The sequence below is a fragment of the Lipophrys pholis genome (assembly GCF_963383615.2).
Source record: "Lipophrys pholis genome assembly, chromosome: 7".
NCBI classification, from domain to species: Eukaryota; Metazoa; Chordata; class Actinopteri; order Blenniiformes; family Blenniidae; genus Lipophrys; species Lipophrys pholis.
This window is the reverse complement of record NC_137638.1, coordinates 13431050-13453886: the sequence shown is the minus strand read 5'-3', so window position 1 is coordinate 13453886 and position 22837 is coordinate 13431050. Positions and strand designations below refer to the sequence as shown.

The 22837-nt window shown below is 40.4% G+C and overlaps 1 protein-coding gene across 1 annotated transcript; it reads left to right on the top strand.

Moving 5' to 3' along the window:
- Window positions 1-625: 625 nt before the first annotated feature.
- plcxd3 (phosphatidylinositol-specific phospholipase C, X domain containing 3) lies at window positions 626-19470 on the top strand. Its single transcript, XM_080468403.1, has 6 exons — window positions 626-825; window positions 10571-10827; window positions 12082-12255; window positions 15189-15364; window positions 15672-15773; window positions 16827-19470. The coding sequence occupies exons 1-6, from the start codon at window positions 723-725 to the stop codon at window positions 16984-16986; spliced, it is 972 nt and encodes a 323-aa protein (XP_080324529.1). The 5' UTR covers window positions 626-722; the 3' UTR covers window positions 16987-19470.
- Window positions 19471-22837: the final 3367 nt, after the last annotated feature.

Sequence of the window (22837 nt, the reverse complement as noted above, 5' to 3'; positions counted from 1 at the left end):
TGAATTGCAACTGTAATGAATCACATCAGTGTGACTCAATCCTGTCAGTACATGAACTCAAACATGAGCTCTCTGGTTGGTTGAGAATCAGGTTTTCACCTCCGCTGTAAACCTTCATGCTTAAATATTAGCCCTCTTTGATAATCATAACTTTTGTTGTGGCTGGAGATTTATGAGGTGAACTCATGTTTTCGCATGGATCCACTGAGGTATTCTAACAAGAGTGTAATAAAGCTCAAAGTTGCAATTATGGATTATTCTACATGTTGCTATAACCACATAGACCATTGTATTAATCAATGATGTACCTGTGTCCGTGTTTTGTTTTTAGTTTTTTCAGCCAGACATCATGTTATTGGGCAACTACCTAACCATTGTTGCCATATTTGGATCCATCCGACAGCATTTACATTATCGTGTTGCCCGCCGATGTGAGCTGCTCGGGGGGTGTGTGGGCAGACTCAGTAGTGTGAGTGTTTGTGTGAAAGAGAGAGAAAGTTTGTGTGTGTGTGTGTGTGTGTGTGTGTGTGTGTGTGTGTGTGTGTGTGTGTGTGTGTGTGTGTGTGTGTGTGTGTGTGTGTGTGTGTGTGTGTGTGTGTGTGTGTGTGTGTGTGTGTGTATGTGTGAGAGAGAAGGGAAAGACTAGAGAGGGGAGCGCGCGCACTCTCCAGGTTGGCGCAGGCACCGGTCCGGGAGAACGGATCGTTGTGCGAGTTGGCAGCATGGCATCGTCTCACGGGAGAAGCGACCTGCGGTTCGTGGATTGGATGGCGAGTTTACCGCAGAGCATGCACACCATCCCGCTCACCAGCCTGGCGATTCCCGGTAGGTGTTTCTTTGCGTTTACTCCAATGCGAACCGGGAGAAAGAGGATGCTCATGTCGTTTTCACCCGTGCGCGCTGCGTATGGCTACGACGAGGAGACGGGAAATACGCACACACGGATTGTTAGTTTGGCGTGATGTGCGCGTCACAGCTTTGCAAACTGATTTTTAGTTTTACACGCAGGGCAACTACTGGAAACCTTTTTTTAAAAAAAAAAAAAAAAAAAAGCTTGTTGCTCTCACTGTGCCTCTTCAGAACAAAGGCTAAGACCTGTTGCGCAACAAGAAGTGGCATGCATTTTGAACAGATGAGCCTCGCTGGTCTGATGGTGCGCTCTCTCCAGAGCTCATAAATAATTCCCAGATGACTTGCTTGTTCACCCGACAAAAATCTGATTTAAAAGGAGGCAATGCACTCAAAGCATTTGAACCATGCTGCTCTGTTTTGTGTTTGACTTTCGGCGTTCGCACAAGGGTAGTGGCCACAGGGGGAGAGGAGACGGTGAGTGGGATGGGTTCTGTCTGCGCTTCTGATGATCACAGCCCTCTTCATACAAGATGAGCTGTTGGACCTTCAGCCAATCAGTGCGCAGGTCTCCTCAGCTCCATTCAAATTGGAAATGTTGGTAGTAAAGCCCACCACTGATCTGACTGATGGAATGGCTTATTAGCAGCCAGTTAATTCCATATTGCAGCTTAGCCATTATCACACCTCCACACAGAGCTTTCAGTCTTCATTCTCTTGAATTTCTAATCCCTTGTGCTCCCTTTCCCCGCTTGCTCTGTCTCAGTTTTGCACTTGTCCCCTGCCAGTCACCCTCTTGTTGAACTGCAAATACCTGCTGTGTTTATGGTTGGCATGGAATGATGGCATTTCAGATGCAGATGGATGAGTGTTTGATGTCCAATGAGGCGTGGCACTTCACCAATTCTGACCAGAATGATGCCAAGAGTCACCAGATTCATCATTGATTTGTTCAACCATCACCGAAGACAGATACAGCATAGCGTATTACCTCGTGCCTGCGATTTTGCTGAATCACGTGGAATATGCCGTGTTAAGCTCATCTATGCCAAGACAGCATGGGATCATGCTCTGTCCCTTCTAATTAGAGATCATCAGTTCTTACTGGCGCTGCAGTTCAGTCGCTAGTCTATCCTCAATCTGGATACAGATTTTGGAAACATGCACCAAGTCTGTGCACTTTCTTCTGTTTGTGAGAACAAATTTGGCACAATGTTTGCCTGGATAAATTCTAGCATCCCGGGGATTTTGTCAGCCCATTTTAGCATCGACCGTGTGTTCATGCTTGATTGTATGTCTGATTTCTTTCAGAGGAGCGACTCATATCACATTCTTTTGTCTCATTTTTGAATGCAGCTTTAAGTCTTTGTTAAAGCTGGAAAGAAACTGGAACAGAGAAAAAAACAACAAAAAAACAACAAAAACAACAAGTGACAACAATTTCTTTTCCTTTTGAAGCTTCATCTCTCCTTTAAATACTGCGATGTACAGTATGCTTAGTAGTCATTTTATTTCAATTAAGTCCTGTAGTGCTTATGTCGAGCAAGGTTCATGGTTTTAACTTGCTGGATGATGCAAAGTTAACATTCTTTTTGTGCCTGTCTGGACTTTCTCTCTCTGGTATTTAGATTTTCCTCCAACATTTCAAAGATTTGTTTGTTTACTGGTGACTCTAAAATGCCTCTAGGTGTGTGTGTGTGCGTGTGTGTGTGCGTGTGCGTGTGTGTGTGTAGCCCTGCAACGGTCTGGTGATATTTCCAGTATGTACTTTGCCCTAAGCTCACTGTTGGCAAATAATCAGTCCTCTACAGTCTTAGTTTTGATAAAGGAAGTACAAAAGCTGGATTGTCGATGGAGATTTTCATGTTATGACTATTTGTTACATTAGCTCATGCAGTAATTTGTATAAAAATGTAAAATTCCGCATCGGCTTCTTATGACATTCTCAGAATTGCAAGATAGCTCCTGACATGTATTTTCCTGCCATACTGGAGATGCAGTTACATTTGATCTGGAGTTTGACACCAACTGTGAACCATTGTAAACTGGTATTCATGTGGTTGACTGGGTAAACTCAGTTGCATCAAAAACTGTTGGATGAGTAAATAGCTTGGCTCACGTGTGCATTGATTGTGTCGACAATGAAGAGTGGAAATTAAATGAGATTCATTTTCCAATGAAACTCTCAAAATAGGTTAGTAGGTCAAAAAGTGATCACATCAGTTCATCACTGAGAGGGATCTGATGGTATGTTTTAAACCTCTATTTGGGCTCCTGCCTCCTAGTTTGGGCCAAAGATTATATTAACACAAGACTGCCTGCTTGAGTTTGTCAAAAAAATGATGATCACATGTCAGAAAACTATTAAAACTATTACAACTTGTTTAATCAACATAAGATATGAGAAAGTCAGGGCCCATGCGCATCTTGGGGCAAATATTGAAAGTGAGTGTTTATTATCAAGATTCTCAATGAATTTATAAAATTAGACCATTAACACTCAAAAAGAAACCGTAATAAGCCTAGTTGAATATATATTACAGAGGTCAGTCTTAAAGTTTGTTATTTAGTCATGCTCTGTTAACTTTTGGTCTGTTATCGAAGAGTAAAACAAATTGAATGTGTTGGGCAAAAGATTGATGAGATTTTCAAACAAATAACAATGGTGCCTATTCATTAAATGCTTAAAAACAATTGAAAGGATATGAATATGAATTTAGTTTGGTTTACCAGTAGTCATAAAGTGGAAAATTACCATTTTGGAGTCACTCAGAATTTAAAAAGCTAAAGGCACAAATCCAGACGGAAACATTTTTTGTCTTGTCAATTATTCAAAAGATGCCGATAACATGGCTGAAACCATCCAACAGAAAAACACAATCATCAGCTTTGTCAAAGTGGCACATCCACTGAATTAATTGCCTGATTTTCAGAATCCAGAGACACCAGTGAATCATTTGTCACCCAGAGGAGATCTGACTTAATGCTGTTGTGAAGCCAGAGTGAAATTTGCCTGCACGAAAAAGAAGAGCTTTAAAAATAAACATTTTTCAAGAGCCTTGTATAACAGCAGTTTAAAAGAGGTTAACAAGTGCAGCTAAACTGAGGTGGGATTTTCTGATGATTGAATATAACGGTTGACCAGTGTGTTTTTTTGTTCAGAGTAATTTAAGAGGTATGAACAGCAGCTTCTCATTATTCTGTGACTCATGACTCAATACCAAAAGTAAAGATATTTCTTTAATCCTGCTGCATTCTTAAAGGTACACAGCATTCAGGACTGGACCAGGTGACATCCATCAATAAAATAACTATCATCGTATTACCTGGCAACAGTTTATAACATGGAGTAGGCTTTTTCAACAAATTTATCAAAATAAACTAAGCAGAAAGTGCGTGAATGAAGATGGCGGCGCCCCTGCCGGCTGTGGCTCCAAGGGCAAACAACAAAATCGCGCTTATACACAAAGATCACCACGATGCAATATTGACCAGCAGTAAAACTCAAGCATACACTCATCATAGACTTCTATCGGTATATTCTATACTTCTATCCTTATTTATTATTCAGTTTCAACTTATTTCCATCTATTTATTCTTGCACTGCATTTTTGGCAACTTATTTTATGTCAGGGATTTTTAAGTCATTTTATCTCAGGTATTGTATGTTTGTTTTATTGTTGATCCTGAATCGAACGAAATTTCGTTCTGCAGTGCATCCCTGATGTAATTGTCAGAATGACAATAAAGTTGATCTATCTATCTATCTATCTATCTATCTATCTATCTATCTATCTATCTATCTATCTATCTATCTATCTATCTATCTATCTATCTATCTATCTATCCATCTATCTATCTATCTATCTATCTATCTATCTAACTCACATCTTTTCCGTGTGCAGCTTGTATATTCCCCATTTGCATGCAAGAATTTTTCTCTACTTTCTTTCCATAATCAAAAGGCATGTTCGGTTAATTAATGTGTGTGTCTGTGATTATGTGTCTCCCTGTGTTGGCCCTGCGACAAAGTGGTGACCTGTTTGACCTTCTACCGTTTATTGGCTTTGATTGGACCCAGTGCGCCTGCAAGCTTAATATGGAGGTTCACCTTCAATGTGTGAGAGGTGACGGATTGGTTTTTCTCAGATCTTAAGACATTTATTTGATGTGTTTTGGTCCTGCCGAAAGGTAATGTGAAGGTGAGATAAATTTGTTCCAAGATAAAAACTGACTGACTGGACCTTAAAGTAGGTATATCCATCCAATATTCCCAGTAAATTGCCCCATGGATGGATGGATGGATGGATGGATGGATGGATGGATGGATGGATGGATGGATGGACAGATGGTAATGTCTGTATCCACCACACGTGCTGCTGTAGACCTATATGCCGACCTATTCATGCCAAATGACCTTCAACAGTTCTCCTTGATGGCGTACTGGGAAAAATGACGAAGGGATGTAAATTAGAGACGAGCAAGAATATATAGCCGAGTCAAGGTGTGTGTGTGTGTGTGGGGGGGGGGGGGGGGGGGGGGGGTCATTCAAAGAAAAGGGAAGGCGGGGTTAAATAGAGTGAGGTTGCCATTTTCTTCTCCCCTAAGCTGATCAGTGGGGGACATGGTGGGCTGGTCTCCTGTAGCTATTGTTAGATCTGCGAGGTGTGTACCGCAGACGGCCGGCTGTGCGTTTTCCTGACGGAGACAGTCTGCAACGGTGCGCTGCCAGACATGTTGTTAATCTGTTTCTCTGTGGTTTTGTCACCGTGATCAAGCTCCAATGGCGGGAGGAGAAAAATGTCATAATCACTGTCACGGTCATTCAAAAAGGATTTTCAACATGTTTGGTTTGGAGCTACAGTCAATTTGAAGCAGTCCGTGTCATGCAGGTGTACATCGTGATTAGATGTAAATATACTCTGGTTATCACTGTATTAGTCTTTGGTAATTAGCAATGCTCCGGTCATTCTTTCACCAGGGAAAATATTCATGGGAAGACCCTGAATCCCTGCTGAAAGCAAAGGAAGAATCCACATAACATCTCTGTGCTTTTTAAATGTTTAATGATTTAAGATACAGTTCTCGACATACTCAGACGGATCTAGTTCTTTAATGAATTATTGTTTATGACACAGTGTTTGCCAGTCACATATAGGATAAACAAAACAACATAAAAATCATTATCTACTTTTGCATTCTAAATGAAAATCAAAATTAGATTTTACAGTTTGCTGATAAGTTGATAATGATATTGTGGCAGTTTGGCTAAGGTACGATCAGTACCTGCCAACATTATTCAATATATCTAACATAAGGAAAAAAAATGTATGCTTATTTTATATTTAAATCTTGAATCAGAAGTGGCTGAGCCTGTTAAAGTTGCTCTCAGGGAAATATTGTGTTTGACACTATTTAAAGCTGACCAACTGCTGGATGTCATAAAATGATTGGGTGTCAGTCAGTCCAGTTTTCACATAATACGAAAAACTCAGGGGAGTTGTTCTTGACCTTTTGAATGGCTACCTCTAAAAGCTTGAGGCTTTAGGTAAAAAGATAAATAGTGTACACTTGGGAAATGTTTGAGTTGCATTAGGCTAAAATTGCCTTCCAGGCAATGGAAACAAATCCATTGCAGAGAAGTGGCATCTCTAAGTCTTGGCGATTCCCTCCTGATATAGAAAAAGGGCAATCTACGGCTTTCCTCTGTAAATCTCGCCCTCTGCTTCCTCTCTGGATTTGTGTGCTATCTCTTGAGCCTCAGTACAAGGAGGGTGAACGGGATCAGATGCCAGAATAAACACGGCTAGTGCAGAGAGATATTTGAAGGGCAGGAAATCAGCCCGCTAAAAGCCATTGAAACCGGATAATATAATGCTCAGAACAAATGAAGAAGGAAATTGTTTGGTGAAGGGACGTAGAGAGAGAAGTCATATCTATCTTAGGAGGTATAGCTATTTCCTGTTTGGGACATGCATCCATCATTCCAACCAAATCAGTTCAGCCTCTGTGTTTGATCAGGTATACATCCTGCCTATTAAAAGCTTATAAATGTACACAGTAACACTCGTAATCCTCAAACACCAATCCACTGAATTCTCAGTTCCAGAGCAGCCTTTATATTAGCATAGTATAATCATACTCGTGGTAAAAAAAAGAAATGCTCCTTAATCCACTTGCAAACTTTTTAATCTTGTAAGTTGCTTAGGTAAGTCAAAAGAGCTTAAAAAATGGAAGAAATGGATCAGTGTGCATTTTCTACGGCTTCGCTTTACCTCAGCACGAGCACTTCATTGAGTTTCCACGCAGAAGGGTATTTATCTTGAGAGAAAAAGTCAACTAATTCAGACTCGTCGAAACCTCTCCTCTCTTCTCCTTTCCTCTCCACTCCTCTCCTCTCCCCTCCTCTCCTTTCCTCCTAAAATAGATCTGAAATAGTCTCTGTGAGCTTTGTTTAGTCACAAACAGGATCTAAGTCACCCGCGGTCCTCTCTGCATGCTCTCATCCAGGGAGAGTGACTCAGATAATGCAGGTCAATTCTCTAAGGTAAAAGTCATCACCCATCACCATCGTCCACATTGTTGTTGTCGTCATCATCATAAGTGGATCGTTCTGTCTCACCTACTTTCAGCTTTAATCTTTTTTTCTTTTTCTTTTTTTCCACCTCAATGAATCACTCCCCACTTTCAGTCACATACTCCTTTCTTCATATACCTGACATGTTGTTATGTCGTCAGAGGGAAATGTGTTCCCAGAGTTCACCGCGGTTCTGCAAACGTGACACTGGGGCTGCAAATGGCTCTCTAGCCCCTTCCTAGTGGCTCCCTGGAGCTTTCAAACAATTATGTATGACTATTTCTCTTTTTTTTTTAATTCTGCACCAAAGCAGACGATTGTTTGAAGGGACTCTTATCTCACAGTTCTGAGTGACAAATGTTCTCTAGTTAACCAACAAAACCTTGCCTCACCATGTCACCTGTACACATCTTTAGCTGTTCCTCTCTATGTCCATCCATCCATCCATCCATCCATCCATTTTCTCCTCTTCTACACAGAGTAGTGGTTAGTACTCTCATCTCATATCATGTCATATGTTCAAATCCAGAATTATAACATTGGTAAGCTTTTGTTAACTGAGATCAACTTCTCGTGTTCTGCATGATATACATGTATCTGAGTGTATTCTAGTTGTATTTGGGGTAAAAATGCACCCAAACCTGCAGCCATTCTTTAGGTACTCTACTTTATCTAATTCTAAGATCGCAACAAGAGAATCAAACATATGCTATAAGATTGTTTTAATGAAAGCCATTTGCGGTTCCTGTAGAAAAAGCAGCTCGATTTAAGAGTACATGTTTGCCACGGCTGAACAATTAAAATGTCTCCTCACATTTCCAAATGAAAATGTTGCCCTTGAGGCACAGCTCTGAGGTGGAGCAAATTATTTCACAACATAAACAGTAATTAATCATTTTCCCATCAGCCCAGGCGCAGATGCCTGATTGTGTTTGATTGCAGTCTCCACGTCTCTGCACTGCGTCTCCGGCAGGAGTTGTGCACTCATAGCAACATGCTTGACCCTTCAGAGTTGAGGCTCTTTCCTCAGCAAAGCAATAACAGAGTAACCCACGGCTTCTGGTCATACAAGTTTAGCGTGATGCCTTTTTCATTTAGTAATGCACCAACAAGCTTTATTAGTTTCCCCAAAGTCATTAGCGATCATTAAACCTTCCATTACACAGTCCCGTGGAACTGCTAGACTTTATTCATATTAGCTGCACCTTTACTGATAATATAACTATAAATGATAAATATCCAAGTAACATTTATTTATCTATTTATTTATTTACACAATCTCACATGTACAACCGGGGATTAATACTACCTACATCCACGGATATAGGATTTTATGACGAACTGAGGACATTGATGCTGCCTTGACAAAATGTGTATTTTTGACCATATTCATAGATTTCATAAACTAATTGAGAAAGTAAAATGTGGATGAAATACATTATTTGGTCAGTGGATAGCTAGAGGTAATGACTTTATTTCTGTGATCTTTGATTGCGTAACAATCAAAGCCAAATATAAACGATTTCTCTAGACATGCTGCTGCGGCTGGTTAAGGTCACGCTCCGTTACGCTGTGACCCTGGTATTGTGGCTCAGCCAGTGGTGATACAGTTGTCTGCCCTGCCCCGGGATTCAGCTGTCTATCCTGCTTATGGTCATTCTGTGTGCCGCATGTGAAGACCGGGCACTGGGGAACAGATAGCTGAAGGTCACTTCAGGTCACCACGTTTTTGCTGGTGGAAGTTGGACGTGTTGATCTATTTTAGAAACGGTGGCATGTGATGGAAAGTCAGGAGCGACTGCAGCGACAAGAGCAGCAGGAACTGATTTGTGCATACCGGGTGTGCATGTTCCCCTTCTCCCAAGTGGATGAACATATGACCTTCATATCTAAATACCAGCATTCACCGTCAGTTCCATCCAAAGTGTCACCGAGGAATGCGTCAGTCTATTGACAGACCTTTACATTTTAGTATTTTGTATTCTCAGTTTCATTTTAATGCAAAAAAATACCTCATGAAGATGCATAATGGAAATCATCACTCCATTTAGATGAAAGTTTTTACTTGCCGAGGTTTTGAACTATCTCAGCAAAATGCTCCCTGATCTGTGGACCATGCTTCAAAACTACACTACACATTATTAAACTTAATAATAATGACATCTATGATTCTATTTGCACTTTGCAAAAACAAAATTGGCAATTTAAAAGTTTATCGGATACTGACAACCAGCATTATATTTCCATTTCGTTGGGTTTATTAGGAATGAAATTAATGGAGAAGGCAACCTTGAGCAATACTATTAATGGGAATGAACAATTAGACTAGAAAAAGTAGTGAGCATCTCTCAGGGTGGTTTGAAAACAACAAATTGAAATGCTGAGGACTCAACTGTGATTTCACAATTTTGAGGAGATGTTTGCAAATGCATCACCCGGCGCTCCAACAAACATTCTTGTTCAAGAATTGAAATATGGAACAGGAATTGATAATAAGTAATATTTGCAGGTTATTTAAAGGATGCATGGGACAATTAGCTGAAATCCTGCAGCATATGTTCAGCATGAGTCCTCTTGGGTTGAGAATGGTACACTTAAGTCATTGATAGCACTCAACCAAACATATTCCATTTGTGGAAGAGCATAATTATATGCCTTCATTCATCTGTCTAATTCACAACACAAAGTCAGACTCCTTCCACATGCATCTTTTTCCTGCCTCAGCTCTTCCGTAACAAGTAAAAAGTTTCCATGACAACGGAGAAACTTCATCTGCTGATGAAGGCCAAATACTTTCTTTGGCGAGACCTTTTGTCAAGAGTTTCCTCGTCAGGCTGCGGTTTTTCAAGATGAAACATTAACCGGAGGTGTATAAACAGGAAAGAAACAAGTGATTGCATTAGTAATGTGCTTGGAAGGTGAGAAAATGTAAAATTATGAGCACAGCAGTGTTTAGTTTTGGAGACTTTGTCCTAACCTAAAAATATGACTCTCGGTGCACACAGAGACTTGCCTCTTTTCTTCTCATGTTTCTAGGAGCTGGTGAATTAAGTCTGAAGATCCAATAGCTGTCTGGCACCAGCAAGACTGCAGGTAGTCGTCCTCTCCTGCACAAAGACTCTCATGTTGTTTTGTCTTCCTTAGGCTCACATGATTCCTTCAGTTTCTACATCGATGAGGCGTCTCCAGTGGGCCCTGAGCAGCCGGAGACGGTGCAGAACTTTGTTTCTGTTTTCGGCACTGTAGCCAAGAAGCTAATGAGGAAGTGGTTGGCAACGCAAACTATGAACTTCATCAGCCAACTGGAGGCTGGGATCCGCTTCTTTGACCTGCGCATCTCTACCAAGCCCCGTGACCCCGACAATGAGCTGTTTTTCGCCCACGGACTCTTCAGTGCCACGGTCAGCAGAGAACTTAAGAGTTTTGATGGCTTTTGAATATTGAGTAATACTTGTGGTTGCTACGTGATGTTTGTGCATTTCAGTGAGTGTGGCATTGGTACTTGAACGTTCAGATTAGTTGAGCGAGGTCCCTCAAAGATTTCAGATGCAAAGGGCCTTGTTTATCTAGATCCTGTCTAAAGTGTGCTATATTGTTTGCTTATAGATTTGCACGTATTTTAAGGGTGATCATCTAAAAATAACATCACACTCAGAGGTGGATATTGAGGAGTGATTGGGTTAGTGCAGACCATCTGTGAAATCTGATCAGATGGACAGGGTATTGATGTTTGCTTTGCAAGATACATAATCAAAGTAATTGAAAAATACAGAGTAAATCAAGTGGGTATTTGTTGTGAATCCAGTTTAAATACATCAGTCTGTATTTAAGTGGTTTCCCAAATAGCTTTAAACTAATCTCAATTCGTTGCCATTACTTGCCAATGCACATGTACAAAAGAAGAGATCTTGTTTACAATAGTTGAACTGTGTGGGTTGGCTAATGTGATGGAAGGATATAACCCAACATTAGCATGAAGTAATGTACCCCTAGATTAGATTATTTGGTAATATGGTGCCACTTATAGTTAGTAAGTTTATTAAAGCATTTTAATCCACCAAGTTCATAGTAAAGCTTCAAATAAATTTGAATGAATGCTCACAGGTTATTTTAATGTCCATGTAGCTTGTTTGCTATTGTGAAGGTCTAAAATAGCGAAGCCACTTAGTGTTGATCGGCTTTTGAGTGTGTATGTGTGCGTGTGTGCAGATTCAAAAGAAAAAAGTTGCCAAGTTACAGAAAAAGCCTTTTCTACAGAAAATTTCCCTCTTTTAATTTATGGACTCCTGATAAAGCTGTTGCCACCCTTTGGCCACTCCTATTATAAAAGTCTTTATAAAAGTCTAGTTCCACCACTGATCACGTACAATCAGGAGTGCTTAAATGAGGATTTCATGTGCATCAGGTTGTGTTTGCACAAAAACCATCTCTGTGCTCATTTGCTTGTTTCGCCGTGGATTGATTGAATGGACCTCTGAGTCCCCATAAGAACAAAGATGGATGTCTTGGTGGAAGAAGCTATTAAAGATATCAGAATGTTACAGACAATAAATGTAAATGTGGCAAAATTGATAAATTTCCTTTGTGTGTCCTGCCTTTACATCATGGCCATAAAGAATAGTATGGTTCTCCTCACTGATCTTTCTGTTTTGTAGGTCAGAGAAGGTCTGGAACAGATCAGTAGCTTCCTGTCAGCTCATGCCAGAGAGGTTGTGTTCCTGGACTTCAACCATTTCTACGGCGTGCAGAACCTACACCATGAAAAACTGGTCGCCATGTTAAAGGAAGTGTTTGGAGACAAACTCTGCCCGGTTGTTTTTGCTCAAGAGGTACAAAATACACTTCACTTTTAACGTTGGATAGAATCAGCCACAAATAAATTGTACTTACTATTATTCAGTTGCTTATTTTTTCCACTAATAATTCTGAAATTAGACCTTTTCGGTGTCTGTTTGAGGACATTTTGCTAATTATTAGTTTCTCTGCCTTGCTCGACAGTCCTTCTGTGTTTTGATCACTTGCGATGCAGAATGATGGTTATCGCCTCCCTAATCATAGTTCAGTTCTTCCATGCTGAACATGCCCTTTTGCACAGAAGACAGTCTTTGCTGGGAGTGATCAGACTCTGCTCTGTCTGCTCTGCCTTGAAAAAAATGACTTGAAAAGATGCGACTTTACCCAAATGCAGAAGATAAGGTGTGAAAATGGGAAAGAGGGTTTACTGAAAACTGGGTTTGGTAAACAGAAATTAGGGAAACAACAACAAACAAATCCAATTTGCTAGGTAGTCAGAAACTACCGAAATGGAAGAGACTTGAGGAATTGAAGAAGAATCTCACACTTTGATCAATAGTTGGAAGGATCGATTCAATGGATGAAGGCCAAAAAAACAAAACAATGCAGACTAAGTAAAAGCCGGAAATGATAACCAATGAGACACACATGGAGACACCATGACACCAGTCAGAATCAGCAGGCTTGTTTTTTTCCATGTGGGAAGTTGGAACATTATATTTGACCTTGCATTTGTTATAATTTGCACCATTTTGATGAAATATTGTTAAACTGGTTGTTGAATGTCACATGTGGATCAATCTCCAATAATCCCTGTACTACTGAGGATGACAAACATAAGGCATAAGTACCATTCAAATCATAACCTGAGCAGGTGTAACCTCCTTTATCAACTTAGGGTAACGTGGTATGGCTGTTGATCAAGTGAAGTACAAATACTATACAGGGGTGGATTGTAGGTGGGCCCCCGGTCAGGTCTTCAAGTTATCAGATACTTTTGAGCTTGGATGATAACGTTACTGGCTAGACTTACTCTGTTTGAGATTATTGTCATGGTATTGTCATGATTGGTAGTAATTTGAGACTTTAACATGTTATTATTAATTTATTACAGGAAGAAATAACACATTGTAATAATTCCTGCATTTAATTGTACTTTATTTTTTATCTGAGAAAGGATATGATGCATGTAATCGATGAGTTGCTTGGCCCGAAAGTTTTAGTTTAAGAAACTGGATGGAGGCAGGAGGACGAGAACTGCTGTTTGCAAAATACATATCACCAGCACGGTTTATGTATTTGGTATGCCCTCAGTCTGAACATGTAGCCACGACTTCAAATGCCCGAGCTGGAAATAATCAGAATAAATAGTTGAAGGTGCAGTAGATGTAAAAAACATTTTTTTTTTCAGTCCAGATCTTGTGAATTTCTGTCAGAGTTTCAGTAGATTGTTATTTAGTTGGTAATTACCTCAAGCTGAACCCTCTTTTATACCCCTTTATAAGGCAAGTAGCAAAATATGTTCAATTCCAGATTTTTCTTCTTTCTTTAAAAATGATCAGTTAATAAAAATTAGAGAACACACCATTTTTCTTTCTGCAGGACACCAGCACAATGTGGTGATTAGGATTAGTGAACATTTAAGTGTGTTTAGACTTTTTGTCGATAGCAAGTTGTGAAATACATTATAATTTTGATCCATTTTTGCACTCTCCAACTAATTCTTATTACAAATATAAATAACCTTTAGTTGAGCCTTTTTTTAAGTGACTCAAAAAGTAAGTCTTAAAATATTCTTTAAAAGCTCTGGAGTGATGGAAGTCTCCATTTCCAAGTACTTCAATGAATGCCATTAAGGATTAATGACTCATTCTTGACATTTTCCTTATTGGACTAGGTCTGGGCTCGACAGGCTGTAGCTGGTGGGTGACCTGCCAACATCATTGCATACAGAACAACAGATAAACATCAGTGGAATGACATGACTGCTGTTTTGATTTATTCTTGCACCATCCACCCCTTCTCCCATCTCTACCTTCTCCCTCGGCGTGACGAACCTGCAGGAAGGAGTCAAGCGTAAAATTCCCACTCCCACTCCTGACAGGTGCTGCAGCTGACTGAGGATTAAGTGAGGGGAAGAGGACAAACGTAATGGAGACTTTGAGTTTCCCGAGTGATAGTAAAGTCTCATATTTCATGCGGTGGGAAACATAGCTTGATGCATAGTTTCTGAAAGGAAACATGCCTGGTATTGATATTGAATCGGAATTTAATCTCCTTCTTTTTCACTTTCTCATTGCTCTCAGACTTACTCTCCTCTCCACACTCTACCAGTTCTCTTCAGCGGCTGTTTGCTCTATTTTAAGAAAATGTGTGCAGCTCTGAGGTCCTTGCCACAAAGTAAACCTGCTCATGTGAGAGAGTGAACATTAAAAGAGTTGAGGTATAGGGGTCGTCAGTTTTCAGATTCAGAGCCCATGCAGCCGCAGCCCGCAGGGGTTGGGATCGAAAGGTTTGACCTCTCTGCACACCATTACTGTACTTGGCTGCTCACTTTAATGACTAAGGGATGTTGTTTTTCTTTATTTATTTTGTTAGCTGGAGTCTTCCAACAGAATCTTTCTGAAAGGATGTAACCATAGAAACATGCTTTTGTCGAAACTATAGACTGCAACTATACACAAAAACCTATATCTACATAAGATTTTTGGCAGCATCTTTTAATTCATTGCTATATACATTTAATGTGGTTAAAACCTAATTAATCCTTCTGTTCTAGTAATATAGTGAGATATATTGGAAATATAGTTATTTAGACAGCATTATAATATCCGTTATATGGGGAAGGAAAATTAAACGTACTTATTTATCTTTCATAAGCATACACATAAACCTTATGTAAAAGAAATGTTCTATTATTCCTACCTTCAGCTTCTGGTTTCCCTGATTGTTACCCTTTAATACTCAGGTGACTCTGCAGTATCTGTGGGAGAAGGAGTACCAGGTGCTTGTCTTCTACCACCACCCCATGGCCCTGGAGGTACCCTTTCTGTGGCCAGGCCAGATGATGCCCGCTCCATGGGCCAACACGACTGACCCAGAAAAGCTGGTTCAGTTTCTCCAGTCATCCGTCACGGACCGCAGGTCAGTCAGTGTATTTATGGCAGCAAAAACTGGGTACCCTGTCATGTTTTATCCGCAAGTTATATTCTCATTATCCTAATGAAGTGTACGACCACTGACTTTGACTAGCTTCAAAAATAGATGCCATGATGATTGGAGTTTGAAAGGCTTTAACTTATGTGATTCATTACAGGATCATCTCCTCTGCTTAATCATGTCATTGGCTTTTAGATAAATACAAAATAAAGTTCATTTGCACATTCTTCACAGCAAAGGAGTAAAAGAACCTCATGTAATTGTCCAACAAATTATAAATTGTTTCCTGTAGGAGGAAGGGGACGTTCTTTGTCTCCCAGGTGGTTCTGACCCCAAAAGCCAGTACGGTGATGAAAGGAGTGGCTAGCGGACTGAGAGAGACGATCACAGAAAGGTATGTATACCTCTGTGTGTGTGTGTGTGTGTGCGTGTGCGTGTGCGTGTGCGTGTGCGTGTGCGTGTGTGTGTGTGTGTGTGTGTGTGTGCGTGTTGTTTGAGATGTAAAGTATAAAGCAAAAAAAAAGAAGCTTTAGCTTGAATTGAAATGCAGTCTATTAAAGGCCTGGAAAAGATGCAGGATTAGCACAATTGGTGGCACTCGCTGTGTTCACAGACATGCAATTATAGCAGCACCTCAGCAGTCAGGCGCCTCAGGAGAGACATGATTCCCACCTAAATACGCCCGGAAACTAATGGGCGCGTGTACCTGCAACACACATGCATACACACACACACTCTTGAACGCAAGTCACTGTCGCTGGCCCATTTTAAAACAATCGGAGCCATATAGGCTCTGCATTACAGGCCATGTTGAGGGTTCTTTTCCTAAACAGTTGCCACAAACCAATAGAGATGCAACTCATCTCCCTTTTCCATTTCAGTTTTTGGTACAGGATCAGTTTTTTTCTTGATTTACTCGCAGCTCTGTGTGTATTTCACTCCCTCTTTATGTCACCAGTTTGTTAAAAGCCTCAGAAGCAAACCACCCATTTTCTTTGCATGAATTATTCATGTGATAATTCCAGCTATCAGCTATTCTCACCAGGCATTTGGTTACTTTGATGTAGACATCCTTCAGAATTCACTCCATTCGCTTTGCCACACGGGCTGCCAGCGTAGGCCTCAGCGCCACGAGAAAGCAGCCGTGTGGAGGAGACAACTGGTAGAATTTTCTCGTGCAGAAATCTGGTCGAAGCATCTGCAGGAGTAACACCCTCCCCCTGGCGCTTGGCTTATACGAACATGTCCAGTGTGTGTTCAGTGTGTCCTTCTCACAGCTGGTGTTTGGCTTGCAGACGTCACACGCTGTGTCACAGAGATCTTTTATCACAGTGTGCCCCTCTCTGCGCTAAACCAGCCATCCGTGAATCATTATTTCCCCTCGCCGTCTATATTCTTCCTCCGAGCTCCATCCCCCTGACGTGATGTTCTCTGTGCATCCTCCAAGGGCATTGCCGGGCATGATGCAGTGGATCCGATCACAAAGACCAGGGGAAAGTGGCATCAACATCATCACGGCAGATTTCGTAGAGCTCGGAGAGTTTATCAGCGCCGTCATCACCCTCAACTATCACCTGGATGAAGACGATGACGATGACGCCACCTGAGAGCCGACGGGCGGTCAGGGAGCGCAGTCCCCGCTCCTACCACAAGTGGTTGGGTGTGTGCCCTCACTTTTTTCTCTTTGGCATTTATTTAAAGAGAGGAGCTGCATTGCTCCTTTCACTTTATTTAGGGCTATAGTGAATTGCGAGATGAAACGCGGTTGACAGGCGAGTTGCGACTGGAAGACACAATGCTGATGTTTGGTTGGAGCACCATGAGAACAAGATTTCCTTGGTTTCTTTATCTGGTTTGGAGGATGGAAATGCTCATGTTGTTCATGTTGGTTTTTCTTTAAAACAAATACCGTTTTTTTGTTTTGTTTTGTTTTTTTATTTATTCCTCATGCTGTAAAATAATCTGCTTTGTCCACTGTTTTTAGACTTACCATGTCACCAGGGAGGGGTAGGTAGGTTACTCAGAGCATATCAACTCTCTGCTAAATGTACTGCTACATCAATCTTGGTATTCTAGTTGTTGTAACAGGTTTTGTTTCTCCAGAGGTTTGTTTTTAAAAATTAAAGTCTGTGTTACTGAAGTTGTAGGCTAGTGTTAGTAACTAGCAGTCTATGTCTTGTTTATGAAAATCTGTCCAAGTTCTAACAATATGCATTCCTGATCTGATCACTGCATGTATTTTTTGGTTTCTACATCCGTTTAAAACAAAATGTCTCCAGCAGCTTGAATGCACAATTTATTTAAAACATAGTGATACAATAAATGAATCAATCTTTGTTTCTAACTGATTGATATCTCTTATGATAGTATTCATACGGGAAGTGTTTCCAGTAAAGGCGTTTACTGGACATCAATAATAAATGGATTTACTTAGAAAAGCCACTGATTCCCTCATTCAAACCCACAGAGTAAGAGAGAACAAGATTGCAGCTTGGCCAGTCAGGAAAATGTGCCAATTCGGCTCTGTGCATCTGCACTCAACAATAATTTAAAAATTGAATCTAAGCAGCAAGTATCTGGTGGAAATGCAGTCAATGTAACTATTTATTGGTGACGGTTAGAAATCCTGCCTGACACGGTTATTGTATGATCTGGTGGGTGCTGAGTCGTGACAGCCAAATACAAAAATATTATATTTCTGGGTGCAAGAGTATATCCACAGTCTGTCGTTGCATTGCTGGTTGTTTGCCCCTTGTGTGTTTGTGTATGTGTGTGCCTTTGTGTGTGTGTGTGTGTGTGTGTGTGTGTGTGTGTGTGTGTGTGTGTGTGTGTGTGTGTGTGTGTGTGTGTGTGTGTGTGTGTGTGTGTGTGTGTGTGTGTGTGTGTGTGTGTGTGTGTGTGTGTGTGTGTGTGTGTGCATATACTGCACTCATATAGTGTACATGAGTCACCATGACATATATAACTGAGTTGTGTTGTTCATAATAACAGGAGGTAAAGCTGCCTAACACTGCGATCAGAGGCCTACTTCATTTGAAGATAGAAAAAGGCTAAACATCATAATTCAGTGTCAAGAGGTTTTAATGTGACAGCAGCACTTTGACACAATAAATGGTTGGTTAGGGTCAAGCTGTAGCTCTCTGGCGCTTACCTTGGCTGAATAACGGCTTGGACCTGGAAAAAGAAGTTTAGGGCATTTCATTGAATTATTCCAAGATGCACAGATACACTGAAATAACACACGTTGACAAACTGAATTATTTGCACTGCAAGGTTTTACATATTATGCATGAAAATACATTCCGTTGTCATCAGACATTCATACACTGTCTGATTATTTTCTGCAAAGAATGTATTCTGCTGGGACATTTTTATCAACTTTGGTAATGTAAAGCCAAAAACAGGAAGCTCTCTTCTTTGGATGTGGTGAATGTATGTGTCTCGTGAGGAGTAACAGTGCCATTCCTGAAAAAAATAAAGCTTCATTTGAGCGACTGATTTCAACTAGCAAGAAATGTTTCTATTATATGCTTCTATTTTACTTCTTTCCACTTTTGTGTGGTTTCATGTTGAAACATTTAATATATTGTGCAAAGTTTCTACATTCTGTATTCTGTATACTGTCGACAAATTGTAAATTATTTCAATTGTAACTAAGAGTCATTAGGGTTTTCTTAACTTGTACTCTGAGTAGCCAAACTACTCTTGTTCAAACTCAGTGGTACTTCATTTATTGTGCATGAACACCAACACGAGAGCCCACCAGGCGGCTTGTGCATAACTTTATGTTTTTTCTGCACTCAAGCATGTGTGCATATCAGCTTCAAATTTCCCCTCCCTTCAAGACGGATATCAAACATTATGTATTTTTTAATTGTTGCACTGCGCCTACCTAATACAAATCATGAATGACACCCACACACGAGCAGACCTAGAAATGCTTGCAAATTGTGTTGTAAAGACATTTGTGTCTCCCCCTGATCCAAACTGTTGTCATTGCATTTCTGTTCTGCTGTGAAAAATGAGAGTCCTTTGCTGTTGTAAAATTCAAAAATCATTTGTTCAAATAAAAGTGACTCTGTTCTAAGTGGAAAATGGCCAGTCAAATAAAACTTTCGCGGACCGAAGTACAACTCCCTCAACGGGTTCTGCCTCGCCACCGCTTGCTTAATCGCTGAGGTTCTTGATTGAGAGAATCAAAACTATTAACTAATTCAATCAGCAAGCGGCAGCGCTCTCGGTCCAATGTTGATGTTCAGCTTTTACATGATCCGTTTTTCTTTCCCTATCTGTGTAGAGGAGCATCCTAAAAATCTTCCTGTTTCCAGGGTGATGAGGATGAAGGTGGGTGGGCAGCAGCACCCAGGGTGACCTTACTGAGACAGTGTTTTGTAAATCAGCATCTGCCATTCTGCAGCCAGGTGTTGCTCACGAAAAGGAAACCAGCAAAGCGCACTCTTCACGTGTTTGCTTGGGGGAGTGAATCTTTCACTGCTGCACCTTTATAGGTACCACTTGAGTTGTGGGAATCTTGCAATCTAAGCATGTAAGTAATGCAACAAGTCATCATATTAAGGCTGTTTTACACTTATCAGCACAGCTTCGCTGCCTGAATGAAGTCGCTGTTTTTTGGCAATCGGCATCGTTCTCTTCTGGAAGGTGCTCAGTACAGTAGCAGCGTTACGGTGTTAACAACAGCTTAACTGTCGAGATGGGTATGAAGTGCTTTGATTGCTCATTACATTGGGTCGGGGAAGGAAAAGGCACTTTTTATTTCTCGTAGATGATTCTTTTTCACATAAAGGGAGGAGTCTTTACATTTTCTTGCCTGCGGGGACTTGCTTTGCGTTCAGTGGACTTGGTGGTCAATAATGCTTTAAGTGCCAAAATATGAATCCACATATTTTTTTAAAATTTAAACAAATAAATATATCTGTTTATATATATATATATATATATATATATATATATATATATATATATATATATATATGCATGCTGAAGATTAAAAAAAAAAAAATGCTGCTGCTGTGTGCTTGAGAGTGAGCTCATGCTCGTCTCTGTCTGTCTCTTTCTGTCACGCACACACAAGCAGGCACACAGATGAAGAGGAGGTAGAGGTGTGGGAGGTAGAGATGGATGATGGCATTCAGACAGTTTAAAGAGGGGCAGTAGTGAGATGCACAGTTTTAAAAAAGTTTGGAGTGTGCGGAGGTGGAAGAGTCATTTCACCAGCCACTCCTGCGTCTACTCATGAAGGTACACGAACAGAGGCCGAAAATTGGCGAACAAACAGTCGATAATAATACAATGAGTGAAATACGTATGTAATTTAAAACAGTGCAAGTTTGCCACAAGGACTTCACCTTGTAAAATAAAAACTACACAAACAAGAGACTGGATTGTAAAGAAACACAAAGGAGTGTGTACAAAGAGACTGAAGTGAAGACGTTTAATGATTCTTGCAGTAATACAGACATGTCCTCAGGAAAAGACCAAAGGGGAGGCAGGAGACACAGAGAAAAAGAACATGGGGCAGAAATGCCCAGACATTAAGGGAGTACCATTAGCATCAGAGAATTACTAGTTACTTTAATGCCACTACTTTTAGCAATAACAGTAACATATTACTATTATTTAATTAATAACACATTTACAGTGACTGGAGTTCTTTGTTCGTCTAAATCGACCTTTGTCATTGATTAGGCTTAGTGTTCGAAATGGAAAGAGCTGTGGAGCTCTCGACCTTTCATTCTGCCCGTGATAAATGGTAACAAACCTCCAATAAGAGCTGTTTATTGCAGCAGTGTTGTTGCTCCTTCCGGTTGTCATGAGTAACTTAATGTGTTTTCTTTTTTTTTTTTTTTTAACTATTCTTCTGGTGTTGTGTTGAGTTCTGCATGTTTGCTTGAAAACCTTCAGTGATGTACATTTATAGATTTTGAAACCGTTTAATCGATTTCCTGGAAAGCTACTTTGGACCCAAAGACAGTTCTGTTTCGGGTTTTTTCTTTCTGGAGGGTTGCATGAGATTTCACCCACTCCCACTTTCTGACAGTGGGCTGTGGGATGAAACCGGAGCGTCTGGCTTCACCAATTAATTTCAAATTGTCTTTGCTAATTTGTCAGCTGAGATCCGCTCCAGCCGGTCACAACCCAGTTAGATTATGTGTTAGGCGATAGAGGAGGGAACAGCAGTTCATCTGTAAAGTGTGATTAGATATCAATAAGAGCAACAAAACATTGACTGTCGTTCCTAAAATCTCTTTCATAACGAGAAGAAAACATAATGCACCACATCCAGAACTGAAGGGTTGGCTCAGGGAGGCAGTGGTCAAAGTTACTTCAGTTGGTCGTAAAATTGCATAAACATTAAAGCCACGCCTTGAAGGTTGAGTTGGTGGAAACATTCATGCTAAAAGCTGCAGAAATACGGCAACAGGTTTTCACCAACATGAGGCTGAAGACACACATCAAGAAGACATTGTGCCATTCCAGACTGCGATTCTATAGCTTAAAAAATGCCAAATAAAGTGCATAAAATAACATTATTTTGTATGTTTATGCATGAAAACAATAAGAAGATTTAGGAGTCATTGATATTTATCGATTTTGGAATCTATAATTTCACTGGTTCGTTTCAGTTGATATGTAGACCCTGAACTACAATTTATTTGAGACACCAGTTGCAAGTTATCTCATACAGCTTTAGATTTTGTTCACGTTGAACAGTTTACTTCAAACATTTGTGGAAATGGTGGCAACCCATAGAAAATGGAACAGATACTTCTTATAATTGGTAGTCTTCTCATCTTAAGCTGATTATTTATGTGGAATTGACTCTTTATTTTGTAAAGGTTAGTTTTAATGACGTTAAAATTTCACCATTCATACCCTGCAGCATGTTGCAGGCCAGGCCTTTTGGATGTGAAATGGTAAAGTGTTGCGGGCGACTATACATCAAAATCTGCACTGCCGCTATTGTTCTCAGCATCACAGACGTCACTCTCAGTGAGACCAAACTTCAGGGCAGATGGCGGTCAAAGATGACCCTCTGAACATCATGAGACCCACACAAGCAGAACTAATTGAGGGCATGGTCTGGTGGTCTATTGTCTGAGCCAACTGTTATTCAAGCCGGAGGTGCTGAGACTTGGCTTGCTGCTGCACTGTAGCTGAGTCATTTAGCATCGGGTGGTCAATGCAGCAAGAGCAAATAGAAAAGAAAAAAAAAGAAAAATCACTTTTCCATTCGATTTTTTCACTTCTTCTCTGAAGTCTGTGAATAATGCATGACTGAGGTTTTGATTTGCTGAAATTTGTCATGTGACCAGAGGTCACCTTGTGATGCTTTTAGAGGTAATTTTTCAACAAAATGGTTTTTGCTGGTTTCAAGGTCATTTCAAGAAAGGATCGTTTTCAGTGAATGAAAATATAGGATTGTGTGCACAAATAGTT